We start from the raw sequence: 24261 nt of genomic DNA, 5'->3' as shown, positions 1-24261 counted from the left end.
TTTCCTTCTCTCTCGCCCCTTTTCTTTTTGCCCTTCTTTTCCCGCTTTCTTTTTCTCTTCCCCCCCTGCTTTTCCTTCTCTTTCTCCCCTCTTCTCCTTTTTTATCTCCTTTCTTTTTGCTTCTCTCTCCTTTCCATTACTTTCTCTTATTTCCCTTATTTTCTCTTTTCTTTTCCCTTTTGAAGCACAACCCCGTGCCCCCATAAATCCAGCAGCCCACGCAATTCCTGAGCAGTGACAATTCCTCAGAACCCAAGAACAAGCAGCTAGAGATCGAGACACATCTGGAGCAGAGGTTGCAATTCCACACTGGAAGCTCCATCCCTTGACTTTGATGGAATCCCGTTGCCTTGAGGTCTTGCACAGAGTGGAGCTGCTGATTCCTGGCACACGGAAGTGAAGATTTCCATGATTTTTTAAAGCTGGATAATGGAAAAATTTCTGCCTAAGCTCCCTTTCTTACCACAAATGTGTGGCTTTAGCTGCTGCTTGGATTCAGTATTTGGAACAATATAATAAACTCCACCAAAAACTCACTTGAGTCTTTAGTTATTGATGCTTTAGTGTGTAAATCCACTGAAAGAAAACAGCCAAAAAGGACAAGAAAAGAGAGGTGGATAATGCTCTTGGAGAACTGCCACAGCACTCTCTGCTAGTTCCTGATGCACAGAGAATGGCCTGGGGAAATTCCAAATTCCAGGTATGGTACCTAAGTTGAGAATGATTTGGGTGCTATCTTCCTAATTAAAATACAATACATTCTTGTGAAAAGCCAGGATATAGAAAAGTAGCACTAGAAAAGGTAAGGAAAAAAATGATATTGTGAAAAGCCTTCCCAAGTATTTGACACATAATTATTTCAATATTTTGAATTTAATTTAGTACTGAATTTTCAATCACCAGTTTAAATAGAGCAGCCCATAATCTCCATTTGAAACAGGAAGAGTGATAAATCCAATCTTTATTAAACTTCCACTTTTCAGACAGACACAAACTTTGTAAAAAGACAAAATATATAAACACTAAAATACAGGAAAACATTTTAAAATTCAACATATTTTACAGGGTCCAAAGATTTGCAGCTGCAGAACTGAGAGCTGAGCCAGGGTTGGTGCTTTGGCTCAGTAACACAGGGTGAGATCAGTTCCAACAGCAAGACCCACATAATACACAAAATTATACACAAAACCAAGCTAGAGCTCACAGATGCTCCCAAGTTTAAGGAGTTCAGTCTCCTCACTAGAAGTCCATGGCATTTCAAACTGGGAGAGTGCCCCAGCACCCAGAGATAGTGCTGGACTGAGGCAATGAATAAAGAACTGACTTCTGCCAGGGAATCACAGTGATGGCTCTGAGGCTGTTGCATCCCAAAGTCTGTGGGCAAGCACAGGGATTTTTAGCCTTAATTCCAAAATATTTCTGACTTTGGTTTCTGGGGTGAATTGCTACAGGTTAACTGGTTAATTAATCAGATGCAGGGATAGTGTCTGGCCTGGGAGGGGTGCCAGGCAATGGATAAACACCAGATGTGGTGGGATCTGTTAAATTGTACGTGGTAGTGAAATAATGACAGCAAAAGTAAATTCCAGTTGTAATAATTTAGAGAATGCTCATCATTGCGTTTTCCAAGTGCTCTGTAAATGACAAAATTAATGAGGTATGGCAGAAGAATATCCATGCTTGGAATGGCTATCCAATCATGACTATCTGTGCCAGGAATGACCACCAGTGACTGGCAGAAGGTAAAAGCACCTTGAACTTAGAAGGGATCTAGGAATTTCCTTCTTCTCCTCTTTAGACACCCCTGTCCTTGTAAAACTCGTGGCCTGCACCAAGGGTTCTACTTGGTCTAAGCCACAAGGAGACTAAATAGGCAGGAATTGTAGAGCTGAGTGGGTGACAACATTCCCATTTCAGGGAGACACAGCTGGAATTCTCATAAGAGCAAACTCACAGACCACCCACTTGGACTGCTTCAGTCCTGCCTGTGGATGCAGCAGATCATCTGGGAGCCTGGAGCAGATCCTGATGGATTGAGGTGACTGCTCTCTGCAGATAGTGGTGACCAGCTGGAACTCTGGAGAGAACTGCAGCAATTTCCTTCTCCCTGGGGAAGATAAAATTATCACACATGTTGGAGAGGATCCTGAGTGTGCAATCCCCCATCCCAGCTTTGGGATGGAGTCACAGCTCTGCCAGCTCACCCGATATCCCCAATGTGGGTTTGGACCCTGAAGGGAAGCACAGCAGATGGGTAATCATGAGAGAGAGCCAGAGTCAACTCAAACTTTGCAAAAGCCACTGAAGAGGAGAACAGAAGTTTCACCCTGTGGAAATAAACACAAAGATCCATGCAAAACAGTCAAATGGGCTGCTTCCACCTTGGAATTAGTGCCAGGAGCAGAAATAAGTGATAAGTGATGCAATAATAAGTGATGTCACTGATGGAACAAGCACAGTAACTTCTAAAGAGTTCTAGCACAGACAGGAACTTCAGGAATAAGATAAAAAAGACCCTTCACAATTTATCAACACTTCAGAATGTAAACCCCCAACTTCCCCCACAGAAAAAGTTAATGTACACATAATTGACAGAACCATCCAGAAACTGAGAATAGAGAATAGAGACTAAAAACTTAAGGTTTTCTAATGCTTTAAGTTGGACTGATTTACCTCCAGCTCCATGGGGTTTTTGGCACTCTTGCAAAGGGAGCTACAAAATTAGAATGACCTCTGAAATAGCACCAAGGTAGGCAGAGGAAGTTCATACTTGGGCACCTCTCAATTAAAGATATGGATCAGTAATGGAAGGATGAGGTGAAATTGTATTTGTGTTGTACCACTGGGGCATGCCACAAAATTGGGAAGTAGCAAGGGAAAATGGAAAGTAAAGAAAGTAAACTTCAGTTTCAGTGCATCCCTCCTTCCATGACTGATTCTGCTTGGCTGAGGCAAACACAAGATTAAAAGAAACAAAGCCCTAAGCTACAGGTAAGCTCTTGGCTCTGTTTCCTTTGCATTGCTACAATTTGGCCTCAGTATTTAAGAAAGGCAAGTCAAGCAGGAAAACAGTAAGGAAGGAGAGGCTGTCTGATAGTCCTAAAATCAATGAATCCATGAACAGCCTAATTTCCATGCACTGGGACACTATAGTGCAATTGTATGAAGATCAATTAAATTGTTCTTAAAAACAGCAGCATAAAATGTCACTTTTAAGAAAACCAAATTGAAACTATTTCAGTGTTTTGCTTCTGATTATCTAGAAACTCCCTCTTAAGGCTGCTGTGGGCTCCATCTTATTGAACCAGGGAACATCCTGAGTCAGAAAGGACCCACACAAGGATCATCAAAGTCCAGCTCCTGGCTCTGCACAGGACACCCCAACAATCCCACCACAATTTTCTGAATTTACTCACTCTGTGTCTTTGATATCTGTCTCCAGGAGCTGGAATTTTGCTCCCCACCTCTGCAGAAATTCCAACTCATCTCCCAAGATTCTGCAGCGACTCACCACCAAGGAGATGTCAAAGAGAGCCTGGGGGGGCAATCAGAAAGGAACATCAGCACTCAGGGGGCGACCATGTGATGCTTGAACACAAAACTCATCCTAGAAAGTATAAAAAAAATGTGGTTTAACTGCTACCTCAGTTTGGGTGGAAAAATGAAATTATACAAGTATAACAAATGTACATTTTTTGCTTTAAATTTGTCCTTTCAGCTTTGCCAACAGCCACAGAGCAACACAAAAGTTTGGCTTGGCAATTTAAACCTACATGCTTTAGGAGGCAAAATGACCTTCAGCTCAATTTTTCTTTTAAGGCAAAAAAATGTTTTTTAAATAAACTTCAGCTTTTAGGACTCCTGCCTTCAAAGACAGGTATTTCCCCTCACACCTCAGAATATTCCTGAAGCAGATTTTGGTTTGCATTCCTGAAGCTTTCATTAAGGTGCTTTGCTTCTCATCTCAGCTCTATTTTCTCTGTTGCAGAAAATAATAACTGGATTTTTTTTCAGAATCTCCTAAGTTTCCCTGGAATGTTACCTGGGGCAAGTAGCACAGTTTGGGACACTTCTTCTGCCAGCATCCCTGACTTTCAATAAACTGGAAGATGAGTTTTTGGACTAAACGTGAAGAGGGTGGAGCTTGTTCCTCTGTAACACAAAAGAAAACCAGAAATCTTTGAAAAGCCATTTCATAAAGCATTAGGAGATGGAGCAAATCTTCCCAACAAAAGATTAGCAGGGCTGCTACTTTCACAATATTCAGAAATCTCACCATCCAGGAAAGATTCAAAGTCCAGGCTCATGATGCTCCTGGAAGGATGTGCAGCAAAAAACTCATCATCTGAGAAAGGAAATTAAAAAAATTCCAGTTATTTCCATGCTTAGTTCTGGAGTTACAGCTCTCCTCACCTTCAGAAACAGCCATGCATTACACAAATTTCTGAATTCTCATATGAAAAACATATTCAAAGCCACTTCTCTCAGCTTACACACTGTAGTATGTTTTCTATTTCCTACTTCCTTTCAGCAGATCTTTACAAATATGGACATTTTAGGTTTCTATTCTCTAACATTGCAAATTCACAAAACATAAACCTACTTATTTTGTGACTCACCTAGTGGGGGTCCAAACATAACTGTGAGTGTCACAGAATCATAAAGGAAATTAAAGACAGCTTGCTGCTCACTCCATTCCATCAGCTCCCATTCAGTGAAGCTGAAAAGGGGAAAAAAAAGCCACCATCATCCCAAGTTTCAACCAACCAACCCAAACAACTTCTGAGGGACAAACATCAGAGTATTAAATGCTCTTGCAGCTCTTTCTACATCATACAGCAATGAAATTTCCCAAGCCAAACAGAGTCTTTAATTCCAAAAGAATATAAGAATCTCTTGGGAATGCAAGCATATTACTATAAATTTAATGTGAATGTCAGTTTGGTGATTGAATCAGAGTTGGATGTAGAAACCCTGAACACAGAGTACCACTGCAAAGCTGCTAACAGAATAACTGCCTCACACATCGAAGTCTTCCAAAGCTTTATTGCCAACCTTAGGCTGCAAGGAGATGGGCATTCCAAGATTTCCCACATCAAATAACAAGGAAAACCAAACCCAAACACATTCCAGTACAAATATGAGCTCCCAGAAATAGCTATTAAAAAATAAAACCTGGAGGTGTTTTCCTTACTCATATTTCTCCAGGATTTCCAGGCAGGCCCTTTCAGTGTTCTTGAGCTTCTCCATCTCAGCCAAATCAAGCTCATCCTCAGCATCCATCTGTGACAGTTCTCTGCAAGGATAAACCAATCTCATGGGATGTGGGACAGTGCTTAAAAAACAGACCAACCCTCTAAAATCTGAGTGTGCAGCTGATTCTTAAATCCTCCTTGACATCTTACCTCAAAAGTTCCTCTTCTTGGGCTGTGATGCTTTGCAATTCTAAAGCGAAGAGAAAAAAGGAGAGAAAAGGAAAAAAAATGAGAGAAAAGAGCAGCACAGGCAGCCTTAATTTGCTGTGCACTCACTGTTCTTATGGAGTTAAAGCTTATAATTATTGGACAATGAAGTGCTGAATATCATAATCAGCATATGCTCTTCAGGTAAACAGTTCTAAATTCCCCTTTTCCAGGGAAAAAAACAGTCCTTTTCATTCTCTAGCACCTATGTATCTGTGCAATGCAGGAAAGACAGCAGCAGTGTCTGCATCCCTCTCAGAGTTCATGCATCAGAGTGGGGGGTGAGCATCACCCTCCCCAAGCTCTAAAACACCAGACAAAAAGTGCATTCAGCTGGTTCCATTACCTTCCTGGACATTCTGCCCTCCTGCTGCTCCAGCACTGCAGCCAGCTTCCTTTCCATCCCAAAAAGAATCTGTGGGAAAGAAGTGTCAGTTGTGTGCAGAACTTCCAGATTCAATACTTAGAGTTACTTTTGTTTGTTTGTGGGCTCTAGACATCTCAGCACTTCAAAGTTAACTAAAAAACATACAAAAACATGGAAACGTATCTACCAAAAACCTCAAAAATTTCAACAACAAGCAAGGCTTGTTTTATTGCACTGGTTTAGAGCTGCTACTGTGCAACTGGATTTCTACTCAAGGCATTGGAGAAAAAGAAACTACAGAGCATCATTACACAGTAATGCCAAGTTCTGACTGCAGCTTGTATCAAACAACCACAAACTGACCTTTTTTAAACAGCAGTTCTGCAGAAAAAAGAGAAAGCAGCATATTGGCCACCTCTTTGGAAACACACACCTGATTCCAGAGCAACCACAGAGCTCTCTGCCTCCTTCATCCATTCATCCACCTTTTCCATTCTTGACTGGAGCTTTCTGTATTGCTCCTAAGATGGGAAAATTGTACTTAAGTTAATGATATTATTTTAAAAGCTGAATTTTTTCTGGGATCACCATGGGGCTCTTTGCTTGTTGATTAATTAAAGCAGTTTGTGAAATTTGTTATTATTAGAGGGAAGAGGCAATGGACAAACCGTGGGGGAGTAGCCAATAATAAGAAATTACCAAATGCTTACTGAATCTAGAGCTTTGGTATATACACATCTTTGATCCCTGGCACAATGCATTACTTGTGCACTTCCTTTTTATCTGAAGAGAACCCCTGAATGGTTTGGGTTACAAAGGATTTTAAAGATCATCCAATTCCAACCCCCTGCCATGGGCAGGGACATCTTCCACTATCCCAGCTTGCTCCAAGCCCCATCCAACCTGGCCTTGGACACTTCCAGGGATCCAGTGGCAGCCACAGCTTCTGGCAAACCTGTGCCCACACCTCAGCACCTTCACAGGGAAGAATTTCTTCCTAAATACTTGCTAATACTAGTAACCTACTTACTAACACTGGTCTTGCTACAGTATAAAGAACTCATTTTTGGTGGTGTTTCCCTTAATGCTCCCATTTTTCACTCTGCTAATCACCAAAACTCTTGGGCAGAAAGTTCCTACAGTGTAAGTGCAAGAATGTCACTGTCCCAGTGTTATATTTGCATATAAATAAAAGGGAAATGTATTCATAAGAAAGAAACTTCCATGAAAGTACACACTACAATAATTAGGCTCCTACACATTTAAAGACAAGAAATGTGGTAGAAGTGATTTTTTAAAGGTAAATGCCTGCAGCCCTGTGGCTCCTTACCTCAGCACTCTGCAGCAATTTCCTGTACAATGTCTCCTTCTCATTGTGAGACAAGATTTTAGCCTCCTTGGTGAAACAGGACTTCATCTTGTTCAGTTCTGCTCCAAACTTACTCAGCTGTGATGAATGGGAAATATAGAAGAGAAAGTGAATAGAAATATAATCCTTCCTGACTCTAGCTCAGCACCCAACCTCAGTGACATCCCCATGCCAAACTAACAATGAATTATGAAAAATACTGTGTCTCTAAACAATTTAGACTTTATTTTCAAGGAATACATCTTTATTCTTGGCATTAGAACCACAGAATACAAAAATCTCTTGATCCACCTTCTCAGTTCTTGTGGGATACTTCTATAAATTTTCTGGGTTTTCTATGCAGGTGGGTCACTTCTTTTCCCTTTAATATATTTCAAAGGACACATTTCCTTGCATTCTCCTGACATGCTGTAAATTCTCAGCAGGTTTCCACTGAGAAAATATTTTGCCTTGTTACACCTGCTGTTATTTTGTGACCATTCTGGTTCTTATGTGATGTGAATAAATCAATTAACCTCACTTATTCATTACCACAAACATTCTCTCCATGCAGCATTACCTCTTCATCAGTGCAGGTTCTCATTACTTCCCACAAACTCCTGATCACGTTCACCAGGGGCTGATCCAGGACAGTCACATGTGGTTTTAACCTGAAATATGGGGGGAAAAAAGTTGCAAGTCTTGCAGCAATTTCACTGACCACATAAAACAGCATGCTGATATTTACACAATTCATTTCTAAATCTGCAATAAACTACTAACTATATTTTCATTTTTCCCGTATGTAATGTAGTAACTTTCTTCAGGCCATTTCCATGCACCCAGACCTGAAAAAATGGAATTACTGATAAACTGTGTGACTGGAAAAGCACTCACTCCACTATTTTCTGAGACAGGTCCTGGCAATCCTCCTCGTAAATCCTCAGCTTGGGCCGGTGAACGTACTGGCTGTAGATGAGATCTTCTGCAGTGGGAGGTGCACTGACTGCACACTGAGGGAAAACACAGGGAAAAGTAGGAAGAAAAAGAAGAAAAAAAAAATCCATCTTTTTCAGAAATAGTAACTTCCAGTCATTTCAATTCTGCTTTCACAACTTGTGTTTCCTCACACCAGAGCACAAGCTTCCTTTTGGGATATGTGCCTCATCATTAGAGCTCAAAACAATGAAATTAAATATTACTGAAAGAGGTCTCCTTTTTAGATGAAGACTTGAAAATATTATATGTTATGCAGATAAAAGAGTGCTCCCCAACAAAGCAATGCTTAATTCAAAGTCATGCTTAATTCAGAATTAAAGACCCCAAGCCTTAGGGAAGCTTTATGGAGCTTTATTGCTCAAATAAATATGAGAGGGGTATTTCAGCAAGCTGCCTGTATAGTAAAGCTCATAAATCACTGACATTAATTATTTCCACTCCTTCAGAGAAAGTTTCCAGGGGCTTTTGTGGGGGTGGTGTCTGTTTTGTATCAGTCACTAAACCACAGTAGCAGTGTTATTAAGCCTGATGAATACTTAGAGACAACTCAGTAGGAATACATTTGTAAATTAAACTGTAACTAAGCTAGGAGAGTATTTTAAATAAAGAATAGAAAGGATTTAGAAGGCAGACTTCTGTTCTGTATTTCTTCCCCTTTCTTCAGGTGAAGGAATAGAAGTAGCAATATCATAGTGAAGCATTTCTAAAGGAGAGAGTAGAACAGGCAGGAGGAGCTCAGAGTAGCTACAGGCAGTAGTGGCTGATGGACACAGTGAGAAGATAAAGTGAAAAGGTCAGACTGAGCTTCTAATTCTTTCAAATTTATTGTCCTTAAAACAAATTTTAAAAGCAAGAATTAGCATATTTATCCAAGAACAGTAATCCTGAATATATGGTATTTGGTGAGGAGATGGAAATCTGTTCTGGTTTTCATTTAAAGATGTCTGAGTTGCTAAAATTTAAAACCCAAACCAACAAAGGAGTATTATCTAAGGTCAGTTATATTGTTCCACTCACACTGGCTGGAAGCTGGCTGTGCCTGGGCTTCTGAATCACAACATGCACTTGAAGAAGGGTAAAAAACTCCCCAACCGTGATAGCACCACTCTGAAATTTCTGTGCATTTGAGGAAAAACATACAGGTAAGTCCATTTTTCAAGACAGCATGCTCACTAGTGTATAAACACAGGAGGTTTTTTCCTGTTAGGACAGGAAATTGCTGTCTTCCAGCCCTGTCCATACCTCCCATAAATTTTCTTCACAAATGCTGTCCGTGAGAAGCTGGGATTCCACCTGGCTGCTGCGCTGGACTGGGAAAACAAAACAGAAAGGGGAAATACTGGTGGGTTAATAACATCCTTACAGGGCAAAGAACACAGGGTTTGGGACTCTTATCACAAATGGTCTCTTACTTGTGGATTCTATGTCAGCCTTCACAGAATCCAGGGAGCTGCTGGTGCTGGCATGGGGACACCCAGGGCTTTTAGCTGAGCGATTTGGAGGCTCTCCAGCTTCATCAGCTTCTGCTTGGTCCTGGGGCACATCAAAAGTCACCTGTTATTAAAAAATTAAAAAAAAAAATTAATGTAGTTCTAGAAGACAACCTAAGTGGATCAGTGGTTTATTGTAGCTGTTCCTTGAAAGGATTAAAGGGATACTATGCAGAGAATAGTTTAAAATTGGCAAATCCCTCATTCTGCCTGTTTTGCCTGGTACAGGACTGTTGCACACACCAGCCCGATTCTTCTGGCTTGGCAAAAAAATGAAAACCAGAGGGAATCACACAGGAAAATGACAGCAAGCTGGTGGTTATGAAAAACAAGAACACCTACTAACAGATCCACTTACAGCCCCAAAACTTAAGCCTTGGTGGTGTTCCCATATCCTTACAGTGAGGGACCAAGCTCACCTCCAAGTCTTGAGAGGCCCCAGCATCCACATGTTGATCCCTCTTGGCCTTCTTTGGGCTTTGAGCATCCTCCTCAGTTTGTCCTAAAGCTCTTTTCATGTTGCAAGCTTTTGTCCCTTCAAATGGATCCTTTTCAGAGTGGGGGATTTGTTTCTGAGTTTTATCATCCCAAGCATTTTCCATGAGTTCGGAGCTGACAGATTCATTGGAATCCATTTCCTCCAGGCACACAGGGAGAAATTCTTCTGCTATGAACTGAAAAGGACTGAAGTTCTGCCTGCTGGACTTGTTACCTGGGGTTTCACTGGTGTTTGCTGGAACTCGGGCTTCTACTCTGTCTGATTTTGTATTTATGTCCTGTGCACTGGAAACACGATTTCTCTTGTTTGGTAATTTAGGCTGGAATATACCCAGAGGGATATTGATTCCTGGATATTTATCCTTTGGTGCCATCCCTATGGGATCAGCTCCAGATTCCAGACCTGTGTTCTCCTGCTTTTTGGGCTCAAAGAAGTTATTTGCTTCACTGTCAGTGTTTTTTCCCAACCTCAGGGTATCCTCTGGCTGAGCTGAGGAACTGGGCAACTGGTCAGAAGAAGCAGTTTTGGAACCAGAAATAGATTTCCTTGTCAAACCCATCAGTTTTGAACAAACACCTATAATACCTGAAGCTGCTGGTGGAAGAGTGGCTTGTGTCTGATCCTCTGAACTGTCACTGACCAAAGGCTGCCTAGTTTGTTCAGAGTTTATTTGGAAATCTTTTGGAGATGCCTCCCCTTCAGCTGACAGCTCCTCATTTTTCTTGGATTCCTTGTTAGCAGCTGGAAGGAGGTTTGCTCCAGCCAAGCCCAAATCAGAATCTCCAGGCTGAGATGAATCCTCTTCCACTAGCTGGTTTCTCTGAGTACCAGGGGCATCTGGATGACCCTTCCAAGGATCTGATCCCTGCATGGGAAAGGCAACACAGGATCCCAAACTGCCACTTTCTTCCCTGTGATCCACAGGGCCCTTACTTGGGAACTCCAAAGATACTCCCTTTGACTGCAGTTTTTCTGGTGGTGCGAGATCCTGCTCCCTGCTCACAGGGACAGAATTATCTGTGGGAAGGCCTTGATCATGCGGTGCCCCCACATCCATAGTACTTTCCTGAAGGGAGACAGAATAAATGGAATGTGGTGTTGTGCCACTGGGGACCTGGGTAGCTCCTTTCTCACTAGGAAATGCTGGGACTGATGAGGCAGAAGAGGGAAGAGGTTTTGTGGCATATTGTGAGGAATCCATTTCACCTCTGCAGGGCACCAGCCCGCCATGCATGTGCTGTGGTGGCTGCTGGGTGTTTGTGTGGGGCACCTGCTGGGCCTCAAACCCGCAGATGTTCTTACTGACAGCAACAGTGTGGGATGCAGTGATGTCCATGTCCTCCTGGTCATGGGCAAACACAATGGTTTTGTCAGCAGGAATGGCTGGGATGGGCTGTCTGTGCCACCCTGTGTGAGTTGTGGTGATCTCCATGTCCTCAGCCAGAGGAAAACTGATGGTTCTGCCACCTGCAGCCTCCTGCCTGCCCTGCTCCGCCAGCATTGTCGTGGTGACCTCTTTTTCCAAGGACATTCTTTCATTTCCACCTTGACCAAAGCATCCAGGTGCTGCTTTGTTTTGTGACAAAACTCTGACAGTGTGAACTGGAACCATCACCACACCGCTGCCAGTCATGTCCATGTTTTCACCGTGGGGAAACACAACAGACTTTTCTCCAAAGAAAGATAACTGGGAACTTTCCTTGGGTGCCTCAGATGTCCTGGCCCACACTGGTTCTTCTGCACCCCTCTGGAGCAGCCCAGGAGCCAAGGGAAGAGTTTTTAAATCCTGTCTTGAAGAACCTGTTTTACCCATGGAAAAATGTCTCTCAGAGTCTCCTTGGGTAGGCAATACTTTGCTTACTGCCCTCACAGGCTGAGGTTTCTCTTGCCTCTCTGACTTTTGGCCCTCTGCATTTATTCCTATTACTGTCCCAGACTGTTCATTTCCTCTCATTCCAGAGGGAGCAGGATTGTTATTAAAAGCAAATGAACCACTTGGAGCCACAGCAGTAACAATTTGCTTGTTGGTGCTCATTTTCAAGTCCCCACATTCCATTGCTGCAGTTTGACTCACGATATCCACACCATGATGACTGGAAACTGGGAAGGGCTGGTTTTGCAGCTGCTTGGATACTGCAGTGTTTTGATTATAATTATTGCATCCTTGTTCTGTGTTAATAGGAGCAATCTCAAAGGCAGCAGGATGAGCTTTGGTTATGTCCATGCTTTGATCACCTAAAAACAAGCCTGTTGTGTCATTTGTGCAGAAATCTGAGGGGCTTGGAGGGTTTTTTCCCAGAGGCTGTGACCCAACTTCTTGGCTTTGCAAAGACAGGGATGCACCAGTGTTGGTGACAACATTCTCAGGGACTCCTCTGTTTTGCTCTTGTAGCAGACACATGCTCTTGGCACAGGAACTCAGACCACTTGCCTGGAAGTTGGTTTTTCCAAGCTTCTTATCAACCATTACCATCTGAAGATCTTGAGCATTGCTCTCCATAGCCTGGCTCCTTTTAATATTCCTATCAATACTCCTCACTTCAACATTTTCCTTGTCCATATCTACAGAATATGCAGATATGTCACCCTCAGTGACATCTTTGTTCTGGTTCTTTCTTGGAATGATTTTACAGGGCATTTGTTTTGTCTCTGCTGTTATCCCACTGCTTTGACCATCAAAGAAAACAGTGTGGCATCTTGTTATTTCCATTTCTTCCTGCTCAGTTACATTGGAAGACATGGATCTGTTGCCCAGGAAATGAGGTTTGCACGTGACAGAGGTGAACACTGCAGTGGGATGCTCATTATCAACATTCTCTCCACCATCCTTAACAAACGTTTTAGCCAAGTCCATATCTTCCCCTCCAAATATTACTGTCTTCTCACCTGAAAAAACAAGCTGGGGGTTTGCAGAGGGATCAGACCTGCTCTTCAGAACACCACCAGCCACAAAATGTGTATATGAGCCAAACCCAGAGCTGGCTGCAGCAGGACCACAAGCTTGAGACACATTTTCCACTTGTCCACCTGAGGCTGAAGGCAGTTCAAGGGCACTGTTTTTATAGGGCCCAGCAGCAGGATTATCTCCAGGTGCCAGACCCTTTGGGATGTCACCACATGCCAGGGATCTGCTCCCTGCCAGCGGAGGGTTGGTACTCACTGGCTTTTCACAGGGTTTATGGCATGAACTGCTCTGTTCTGTGGTGCTGGCCTCATAGATGATGTCTGTGTAATTCCCAGTCATTTCCATGTCATCACACTTGGAAAACACAATGGTTTTGCCCCCTCGGAAGATGGTCTCAGATGAAACAGATCCCTGGATGGCAGCCAATGCCCCGGCCTCCTGCTTCCCAGCTCGCAGCACTGGGGGCTCTCCTCTGCCTTCAGCACTTGCTGCTTTTCTGTCTGCACAAAGCTGAGGGTCCTGCTGAACATTCAGGCTGGGATTAGATGCTCCCCTGAACACAGAATTATCTAACTCTGTGGGTGGGAAATCCTTTTGGAAGTTGAGCCTTTGGTTCCCAACAGTGGAGAGGACAAAGGACACCTTTGCAGTGTGACTGGTTGTGACGTCCATGCCCTCGTCTGCAAAAGCCTGGGTAACATCCCCACACTCCCACTGCTCTGCTGGAACCTCACTGATGCCAGGGAATGGAATTTTAACATCAGCTGCCTCACATTTTGTCATCTCCATCCCACCTTCTCGGCCTCGAAACACTCTTGTCACATTGCAGGTGTCCAGCGGCTCATGGGAATAGCCAAATTCCCCAGACAGCTGCGTCACATCTCCCGAGCCTTGGGAAGGGACACAGCAAACATTGTCCCTGTCAGCTCCCTCAGCAGGATTGTTTGACTTCAGTCTCAGCAGAAATTCATTGAAATCTATTTTTTTCACAGTAGTGGCTTCTTCCTTCTGTTCCAAAGAGGGGCCCGGATGGTTTGTGGAGTCAGAGAGCAAACTCAATTCCTTGCTGGTTTCTGCCTTCCCCTGGCTGGAGTTTAACTTAGCCAGGAAGGAGCTGAAGTCTATTTTCTCAGTTCTGTCAGGCTGGTGGGTGCTCAGGTTCCGTGAGATCATGGCTGTGTGACTGGCTGTCATCTCCATCTCATTCTCCTCCGAGAACAGGAGGGTGGTGTCCTGCTTGTCCATCCTTGGAGCAGCCTGGTCCACGTCATGCCACTGAAAAACAACAAAAAAAGGAGAATTCAGTGACTGGCACTCAAAACAAATGATCAATGGTTTATTCTATTTAAAACAGAAGTCAGCTAATGTTGATTAATGTAATGACCTAAGGTTTTAGCTCTATAAGCCTTTTCTTAAAAAAACCAACCTGTTAATTTCAGGCCTCCCTGATAAGCAGTAACATATTTGAGGAAAGGGCAATGACTAAATTATGCAAATATATAACATTTAAATGGCTTTTAACAAAACAATGTGTCTCATCTTACACCTCACATCGAACCACATCTTAGCAAGCACAGACCTCTTACCGAGGCTTATGGATCAGTATTTTCTGATATTTCTCTACAACATGATTTCCACCTTTTATTTCCACCAGTTTATTGTCCACCTGCTCCAAAGCAGCAACACCATGCTGGATGTTTCAAAAGACTTTTTCACCACTGATAAGGGAGATTTTGGTCTCTTGAACAGAAAGCACTTATAGTTTTATAGCAGTGGGAGGAAATTGTAATGAGATATATTATATTTTATCAAGCATAATGAATATATTTGTTACCAGATGATAAATTGTCTATACCCGGTGAATTATCACAACGCTTGTTTTCCAAAAACTACTGGCCTGGAACTGCTCAATGCCCATTGTGTAAGAAGGAGAACTTTAAAAATTTTGTCATCAGTGGTGGCCACTTTATACACAGGAAGATCAAGAGATGTGGCCTAAGGATAGAACCTTGCAGTAGAATAAATATTGCAATTTGCGTTGTTTCATAGAATGGAAAATAAGTGGGATTAAATTCCTTGTACACTTGAAAAGGAAAAGAAGGCAAAGGGTTAAAAGAGGTGCTTAAAGTGCAGGCAAGAAGAGCAGGAGGATGATTTAGAGCTGATGGTTGCTCTGTGGCAAAGAATAAAGGGGGTGAATCATGAATCACCAGGGAATACAGTTAGACACATAAGTGAGTCTTGGAAAAGTGGACTGGAACAGAGAGAACGTTTTAGGGGATAGGAGGATTTTGGTCCAATTGCAGGACAGGCTAGAAGGCAGCAAGGAGATGTTGGGAGAGATGCCAGGGAAATTCTGATAACCCCCCTCCAGCAGGTTGTTGGGAATTATTGTCCAGTAATCTTGTTTTTAATAGTGGATTTAATGTCATGGAGAAAGGTGGCAGGAGTTTAAAGGGAAAATCTGGACAGAGCTGCTGAAGTGTTTGAAACTATAACTAGGACTCAGGACCCCTCTCAGTGAGAAACAAAGTATATAAAATATAAATAAATATATAATATAAAAATATATAAAGTATAAAGTATACTTTAGTAACTTGTATTAATTAGTGGCTGAAGTATATCTGGCAATTTGCATTGTGATAATCAGTGTCTGAAATGTATTTGGCAATTTGTAAAAAATGGGGACACTGGAAAAGGGAGTGTCCCCAAGCCAGGTAAATCAAACAAAGAACCTAAACCAGGTTTTTCAAGCCATCAAGCCCAAGACCTTAAGTGAAAATGAAAAATCCCCCTAAAGGAACCAGGGGAATCATCCTTAGCTGAGCCCTGGTTACATTATTGCAATGAATGAATGAAAAGGTAAATTTTTTAATTGATACAGAAACAACTTATTCAGTATGGAATATATGCAGAGGAAAACTTAGCTCAAACCTGTAAGTGTTGTGGGGGCAATAGGGAAGAAAGAGAACAGGCCTTTTTTACAATGATTACTATTTAAATTAATAAAACAGTGGGGGAAACACCAGTCTGTATACTCCTGGATGCTCAATCCCCTTGCTGGGGAGAGATTCATTGGGAAAATTGGATGTTCAAATAACTTTCTAGGATGGGCAAATACAAATTGAAACACCAGAATCAAAAGCCATCATGGCAAAGATTTTTATGTTATAGGACTAAGAAGAGCTGGACAAAATCCCAGAGGAGGCAGAGAATGCTGTAACCCTGCTGGTATGGGCAACTGAGATGCTAGATGATCAAAGGTGGCCAAATTGGTGAGGATTACTCTCAAACCTGAAGCCAGACTGGTAAAGCAAAACCAATATCCTATTAAGTCGGAGGCATGAGGAAGCTGGAGAGACTTATAAAGAAATTTTAGAATAGTGAAAGAATAGGAATCAGAATATAATACATCAATATTATCAGTTATAGATTTAAGATTTAAGGGCCATTAATGAAAAGTTCCTGATATTCATCCAGTGGTAGCTAATCTGTACACACTCTTGACAGCAAATAAAATTGGAAAGTATTCTGCCAGCAATCAAGACTGAAAGTAAGTGACTCAATGCTACTGTAAGTCTGCTACATTTCTTAGAACTGTCTGGATACAGGGTGTCAGAGAAAATACCACAAATAAGCAAAGAAGCAGTAACATACTTTAGTTTTAAGATCTTGCAGGAAAAAAAAAGAAGCTTGGGAAGCAGCTGAAAAGAAGCCATTTGCCAGACTCCAGAGCCAAGGACTATGAACCTCCTTATGTATGGCTGGATGGTGTCACTTATGGATTGCAATTATGGGCTTTGCATGGCCCTCCACCAAAAATACTTGGTTTGGACCCCTGAGAGCCAGAGCACCTGAAAGCCCTGAAAGAACCTTAATGCCAACCCCTGCACTGAGAGCCTCAGTCTTGAACCAAACCATTTGAGTTATATCTGTGCATGAAAGGATTTACCTGGCACTGGGGGCATTGCTGGTGTTTGGGATCATGGAAGCAGCCTGTCCAAACAATTGGACAGTGCAAGGGAAGGTGACCCAGATACCTGAGAGCAGTGGTAGCTACAGAGAAGCACAAAAGCTGATATGTGTCCCCCCATGGGCACAGCTGGTTTGGAGCCAAAAGGAGAACATTGGATATTGCCAGCAGGATGTCCTTGTAAAGCCCATCAGTTTGGAGACTTCCCATTTAATACAGGGAATCAATTAGCTGACACAACAGCAAGAGAAGTTAATGAAAAAGGTATCCTTGCACTAATACCTAGCAAAAAATTGAATGTCTGGGAACAAAAACCAAACCAGGACAGGCAGTTAGCCCCACTATTGGAAGCCACGGAAAATCCCAGCAAGTGATTAGTAAATTCATGTAGGTGAGTAATTGTACCTCCAAATTAATGTATAAGATAACAGAACTAAAACCATCAAGAAACACTTAGGAAATAGAAAATACAGTAGCTAATGTATAAAGGAATTTAGTAAGCACAAAGGTGACCAAAACTAAGATCATTAAATTGAAAAATAAGTAATTTGTTTTCCACAATAATTTGTTTTCCTTTCCAAGGAAGGAAGGCCACCTCCAAGGCTAGTAAAACAGAAGAATTTACCAGGTAATTATTGGCAAACTGAATTTGCAGAACTGCCCAGGCAGAATGAGGGGGGCTGGTACATTTTAGTATTTTGGTACTTTCTCTAGATGGCCAGAAACTTTCCCCATGCCACACCAACAAGGTAAGGGAAGCCACAAAATTTTACTGTAATTAATATAATAGTATTAAAATTGACTCTCTTAAGTTTTACAAGGTACATTGTTACCAGCAAATCACTGGGACCAGACTCGCCTGTACATCCTTTCAAACCAGAAGATCTGGTGTTCATCAGAACCTGGAGTTTTGGACCAACCCAGGAGAAGTGGAAGGGACCATATCAAGTCCTCCTGGTGACCTACACTGCACTCAGAGTGGAAGGAATTGAACCCTGAGCTCATCACATGTGGGTAACACAAGAACCACACATTAAACAGCAAGACTGACTCACACTGTGGAGTTTTTATGCAGATATGCAAATCCTATTGTTTTAGGATAGGATATGATGTTCTAGGGAAGTATTATTTATTACATCCAGATGAAAATGATAAATAATTACATATTTACAGTAATAATATAAACGATATTAATTTCTTGGAAGGAAAATGTAGTCTTAAAGTAAATGCAAGATTTTGGCAAATTACAGAATGGAACTTCTATAACATGAGACCTTACAAAGCAGATTAGCTTTAGAGCTATTACTGTTACACAAACATGAAATATGTAGTTATTTAAATTTAAACAATAATTCTTGTTGTGTGCACATTCCAAATGTGACTGCTAAATCAAATGATCAAATAAGATAAGAACTGGTTGCTGCATCTAGCAGAGAATTAAAGGCAGAATTAGAAAGTAACTAGTGAAATAAAATATTTAAAGTATTTGTATTTTCTCTGACTGGTTAGTTGGCCTTACTTTTGCAAAATATAATTGTGATCAGATGAATATCTGATTATTATACTTGCCTTAAAAACTTATATTAGTAAAAAAAATAAGGGAGGCTCATGAAGGCTTGCAAAGCAGACAAGAATGGAGGAACTACTGCTTTACTGAGAAGTTGTAAAGGAATTTCAGAAGCAAGAGTTATTTATGTTGCAGTCCAATGACTATCAGATTAGGACACACTTCAAAACATAGAATACTCAGTACTTCAAAACATAGAATACTCAGTTTGAAGAGAATTTTATGTGAATACAAAGGCAGTTAACATTTTTAATCTTTACTACACAAATTCTTGTGATGTATTTTGGACACTGGTTTTTCAGCACCAAAAAATTACAGCCTTCACATACCTCAGTCTGCTGTCCCAAGGCCTGGATGGGGGCATGAAGCAAAGTGTTCATCCCTGTGGAAAGAAAGGGAATACTCCAGTTTTTGTGCTGTTTACTTATTATTTTATCCACTGAGCTGAAGCTCAATGCCTGAGTAAATAAACACAATCAAACCCAAATATATTTTGAAAAATATTTTCATTACTCCTTCAGCACCTCGAAGGGCCACCCAGACTTCCATAACAGGATCCTTGTAAACAACTCCAAGGGATAAAGCCCATCCAGAGTGAGCTCTCCCAAGGCAGGGAGACTGCTCTAGGCACAATAAAATTTCTTAAACATAATCAATAAATAAAAAACTGTTTAAATAAACAGTCATTTAGTTATTAAATCTGTTCTCAAACTCACCAGTGATCTCACATGGAACAGCCCCAGGGTCTTCATTCCTACAAAAGGTGGGTTTGAGAAACAGTTTGTTAAAAGGTTTCAAAGGGAAGCCTTGACCTGTAAACTGAAGAGGCAGAGAATTGTGCTGCACAGAATTCCATGGCAGAGCTCATGTGGATCTGGGCAGCAGGTACCAGACACTGCTTATCTGTCTTCAATATATTCTAATTTGATCACAATCTTATCTTTCCCATGAAATTATCTATTATGCCACAAACCACTGTTCAACATACAGTGGTATTTTAATTTTTAGATGACAAGAAAGATTAATTCTTTATTTTTCATAGCATCTATGGCTCTGTGAAATTCCCCTTCTCACATACAAAGTGTCTTATCTGTTATTCTACCACCAAGTGTTTTTAATTTTACAGATCCCACCACTGTGCTTTATCTACAAGAGCTTTGAGGCCAGACTAACGCTTCATCTTTTTCTGAGGAAAACACTTGGTAATAAGCATTGAATAATAACAAATATCTATCAGACATGATACTTACTGATTAGTCAAGGTATCATCCTTGTCATTTGCTGAACACCCTAAAAATAAGAAAATGACAACATTACAATGTGAGAAGCATGATCACAGTTGTACTTGATTATCTTAAAGGTTTTGCCCAACCCACACAATTCTGACTCAGTACGAGACAAGAGTGAAGTGCACAGAAAACAATGTTTTGAAGTTCTCACTCCTGATGCGTCTTCTCAAGACAAGAACTCTGTGACTAAGGAGTTTTCAGCCAGGCCAGGACAAAGAGCTGACCACGTTGTTCCTTCCCCGGATGGAAAAGTTCTGATTTCTTAAATTCAAGCTAAAATCTTGTTGCTCATAGCTGTCAGAAAAAGGAGTTTTACCTGTATTCTCTGTTTCTGATGTGCCATTCTTAAGATCTCGCTGGAAGACTCTGCAGCTAAGAACAAAACCACCAGTTTTTAAAAACACAAAACCATCTCTAAAAGCAAATTTTTAAAAAAAAATCAGCACTAATTTATATACATTATATATGTTCTGAAACGAGATATCAAAAGCCAGAAATGTACTGAACCCAGCTGTAATTTTCAGGGAGAAGATGCCGTTATGACATTTAAGATGCATGAACGGAAAACAAAAGTTCCTAACTGGATGAATTTCACTGAACTGGACTTTTTTTCAGGCAGGAAAATGAATAATGGCTCTCAGGGTTTGACCCAACTGGATATAACAATCTTCCTGCTGCTTGCAGCCATTTGTGAATACTCAGTGAGGACACTTTCAGGGGGAAGGGATGTTACTCCCTGCGTTTTCTGGCTGAGGAAGGGGTGTGGGTGTGCAGCTCCCTCACTTGATGGTGCTGGCGAAGCTGACCCTGCGCGAGCTCCTCCTGCGCCTCTCTGCGTGGATGTCCTGCCAACAAAAACCACAACAGCTTGCTACCCATGACAGGCACAGCTCCCCAGGAAACACAAAACCAAACAAAAGCGCTGTATGAATGTTATTATCAAAAATGGTGCATTAAAACCACCCGTGTTATTACAGTGACACAGCTGAATCAGGAAAACACTGAGGGGGATTGGTAGGAAAGGGCATGGCAGACCCACCTCTGTAATTTCATTCCCATTTCCCAGATCATCCAGAGGATTTCGTGGAGCCTTTAAAATCTGAAAGAAAATACAGAAAATTTTGAAAGAAAATGCAGCTGAGAGTCCAGCTGCAGCTCCAAGAGCTGCTTTCTTGGCTGAAGAGAGTTTCTAAGAGCCAGCAGTGCCCCAGTCAATCCTCTCAGGACTGACAGTCAGTCCTCTGAGGACTGACAGGATCTTTTGGAATGCTTTTCTTCAAGCTCCTCTGTCAGCTTCCCTGGGCTCCTTTCCCCCCTCACACAGTTTTACTTTGAGGAATACTGAAGGTTACTCACAGAGGACAGTCGCTTCCTTCTGATGTGCTCTGTGTTATCCCTGCAGGGCAAAAAGAGAAACAGGTATCAATGCCTAAAGTTTTTAGCTTTTATGTATTTTTCATGTATTTGTAGCTTTGTAGACTGTTAAATGCCTCAGTGTAACTTCCAGTACTTTCCCACCTTTCATTTCCACAGGGAACAGGCCCTTATTGACACATTCCTAAAATTTTTTTGTCTTGCCTGTTACTTCTCCAAGGACATTTTTATTTTGCACCACGTAATGACTGGCATAATAAAGGTAGGGTAGAAGGGCAGAACCCAGCAGGGAGATTACCTAACCACCTGCTCCTCCAATTGGACAATATTGGCCAGACACTCTAATTGCTCCATCTTACAAATTGCAAGGATCTAATCTGGGGCACTGTTTTTCACCACCTTATGTACCTGAAGATCCCAAGTAAAGTTTTGCTTTTATAGTATCATTATATGGCCTGGAAAAGTTTGTGTTCTATTTCCAGGCATCAGTATGAAGGCCACAAAATTGCACCAAGGTACGTTTTCTGAATGGTCCGGCCACGATTTTGAGGTTAATAAATTGATTTCTCTGTTATTTTTACAAGTGTGAAATTAAATAAACAACGTGCTTGGAACAGATTGATCATTTTAGCACTGGTTCCCAGGACAAGCTTTGGAAAACTCAGCAGATTGCCCTCCCAGTCCCATGGTCAGTTCATCTCCTGACAACCCACCACTATGAAATCCCCTCACCAAACACCAAAGAAACTCCCTGGTCTTCATCACAATGGAAAACACATTTCATTCAAGGGATGTTGAAGTGCATTACAAAAGGTTTTGCCTCTAAAGGGCAATATTTTATGCCACAGTAAAATTCTTAGAGGGTTTCAACTCACATTTCCATGTTAGGGTCTGTGTAAATCTTGTCCATTGCTGCAGGATAAGCTTTTCCTATAAAATACAGCACCAAAATACAAAACCATTAAAGAGCCTCAGTAGGACAACTGCATAAACCCTAAAAACTGCTACTAGCTTTTGATGCTGTGTTTTTTTCTGTATTTTTCCCTCTCCATCCTTCTCTAGTCACAGAAATGCTCTGAAGTACAACAGGCCTCTCAAGTCAACCTTCTCCTGTTGTACTCACATTAGAGATATATTTCCTATTGTATATCATGTTAGAAAACAGCTGTGCTAACAATTTAAGTATTACCGGTTATTTTATTTAAAGTTAAGATTCTGGTAAATGCTGGGAGATAAATGATCAAACCTTATCCTAGACAATGTTTGCTCTGACACATCCAAGACATTTTCCCTCTTGCTCTAAACTGAGTTTCTGGTATTTCAGCTTGTGCATGTTGTGTTTTGTTCCTTCTCTAGATACAACCAGAAGAGCATGGCTCAATTCTCTTAAAACCCTCCTGAAAGGAATAAGAGGAATGTGTTTTTACAAACTATGAGTCTGCCTAAGGCGGAGAATTAGAGATGAGTTAAGCAACAGGAGAATGTTACTTATTGACACAAAGTGCTCCTTATCCAAGGTGCTGCTAAATTCCTGGACTTGGGGAAAAAGAACAAATATACAAAGAAAATGAGGGGACCAGGGTGCACATTAGAAGAGGGTCTGTATTAGGCAATTCAGGAAGTCTGTATCTCTCAAGTACCTCAGGCAATGGGGAAAGGTAACTCGGGATAAAAAGGAGGCTGCATTCTCCAGCAATTTGAGACACCCCATGGAAAATGGCCCATGGCCTCTCTCTTGATTCATGAATAAAGTGACTCCTCTGTCTCCTTTCTAGACATAAACCTCATGAACTAAATTTTCCCAATGCAGGGAACAATTCCTTCCCGATATCCCATCGAAACCCACCGTCGGCCAGGCTGAACACACAAAGAAGGGAAGGACAGGGAAGATCGCTGTGAGAGATAAGCCAGGAGCTATGAAAGCCCTGATCACTCTGCTATTTGGGATATTAATCTGAAATTCATTTCCCAAACACTTTCCTTAACTGTTCTTCTCTAATCCTGCTTCAAAATCCGCTACAATCCTTGAGGGACGAGCTGCGAGCTGTGCTGATGAAGACACCCCCCCCCCCCCCCACACACTTTTTATTCCCCCGTTTGACTCTGCGAACATGGGAATGGCTCCATAACACTTCAGTCCACCCCTATCGCCCATCCCGCCCCTCCTCGGCCTTTTCCCTATAGGATAAACCCATATAATCTCTTTTTCCGTCTCTTTTTGTCCAAGCGCCTTCGCTTTAGAACCCACACAGCCCAGGCGCCAATCACTCATCGATGACAAACGCCGCATTAATCACCTCTGCATTAATTACACCACATTAGCGCGTTCCCCAGACATTAATTACCGCCCTTATCGGGGGGTTCCCCACACGCTCCGCGCCCACCGCAGGTGGCACCGCCTCAGCCCCGCTTCCACCCCGCCGCTCCCGGGGCAGCGCCGCCCGCCTTCTCCCGCGCTCCTTCCCCGCAGCGCCCGCCCGGCCCTGGCCCCGGCCCCTGGCAACGGCGGCCGCCGCTCCCGCGCCGCCTCTCCTCCGAAGGGACCGCTCGGCCGCTCTTACCTCCCGCTCGAGGCCCCCCGCTCCCGAATCCCGGTTTCCGGGTCCCCGGCCCCGGTTCCCGCTCCCCGGCCGCCGCCGCCCCGTTCAAATCCAACCGCCCGCCCCGCGCCGTGACGACACATTGGCGCCGTACAGGACGGCTGCCCCCTTGTGCAGTACAACATGGCGCCCCCTTGTGCCGTACAACATGGCGGCCTCATGCGGATCGCCCCGCTGCTGCCATTTCGGTGTCTCGCGCGGCCCGCACGCCCGCAGATGCCGTGACAGGGATGGCACGGTACCGCACCGGCTCTGCAGGATGCTCGGTCGCGGCGTGGAGGCTTTGCTCCGCACTGTGCCCGTGCAGGGCCACGTAACCCGTGCCGTCACGCAAGGGTGCAGCTGGCGGGAGAAGATGATGGAGGCGCTGGATATACTTCCTTATAGG

At 42.5% G+C, this 24261-nt stretch overlaps 1 protein-coding gene across 1 annotated transcript; it reads right to left on the bottom strand.

The window, feature by feature from the left end:
* Positions 1 to 943: 943 nt before the first annotated feature.
* On the bottom strand, positions 944 to 24057 carry KNL1 (kinetochore scaffold 1). The gene is given in 28 exon segments (XM_066552204.1): positions 944 to 2107; positions 2205 to 2327; positions 3417 to 3535; positions 4043 to 4152; positions 4277 to 4345; positions 4620 to 4720; positions 5195 to 5296; positions 5406 to 5445; positions 5809 to 5877; positions 6263 to 6350; positions 7160 to 7276; positions 7758 to 7848; positions 8075 to 8190; positions 9194 to 9292; positions 9419 to 9486; positions 9589 to 9730; positions 10086 to 14345; positions 18940 to 18992; positions 19327 to 19364; positions 19861 to 19900; positions 20216 to 20271; positions 20683 to 20744; positions 20939 to 20998; positions 21256 to 21295; positions 22149 to 22203; positions 23835 to 23942; positions 23945 to 24032; positions 24034 to 24057. Coding segments are annotated over 28 exon segments (6444 nt in total). The 3' UTR covers positions 944 to 2001.
* Positions 24058 to 24261: the final 204 nt, after the last annotated feature.

The sequence above is a fragment of the Molothrus aeneus genome, chromosome 6, assembly GCF_037042795.1.
Source record: "Molothrus aeneus isolate 106 chromosome 6, BPBGC_Maene_1.0, whole genome shotgun sequence".
Classification (NCBI taxonomy): domain Eukaryota; kingdom Metazoa; phylum Chordata; class Aves; order Passeriformes; family Icteridae; genus Molothrus; species Molothrus aeneus.
This window is presented reverse-complemented; position numbering and strand designations above follow the sequence as displayed.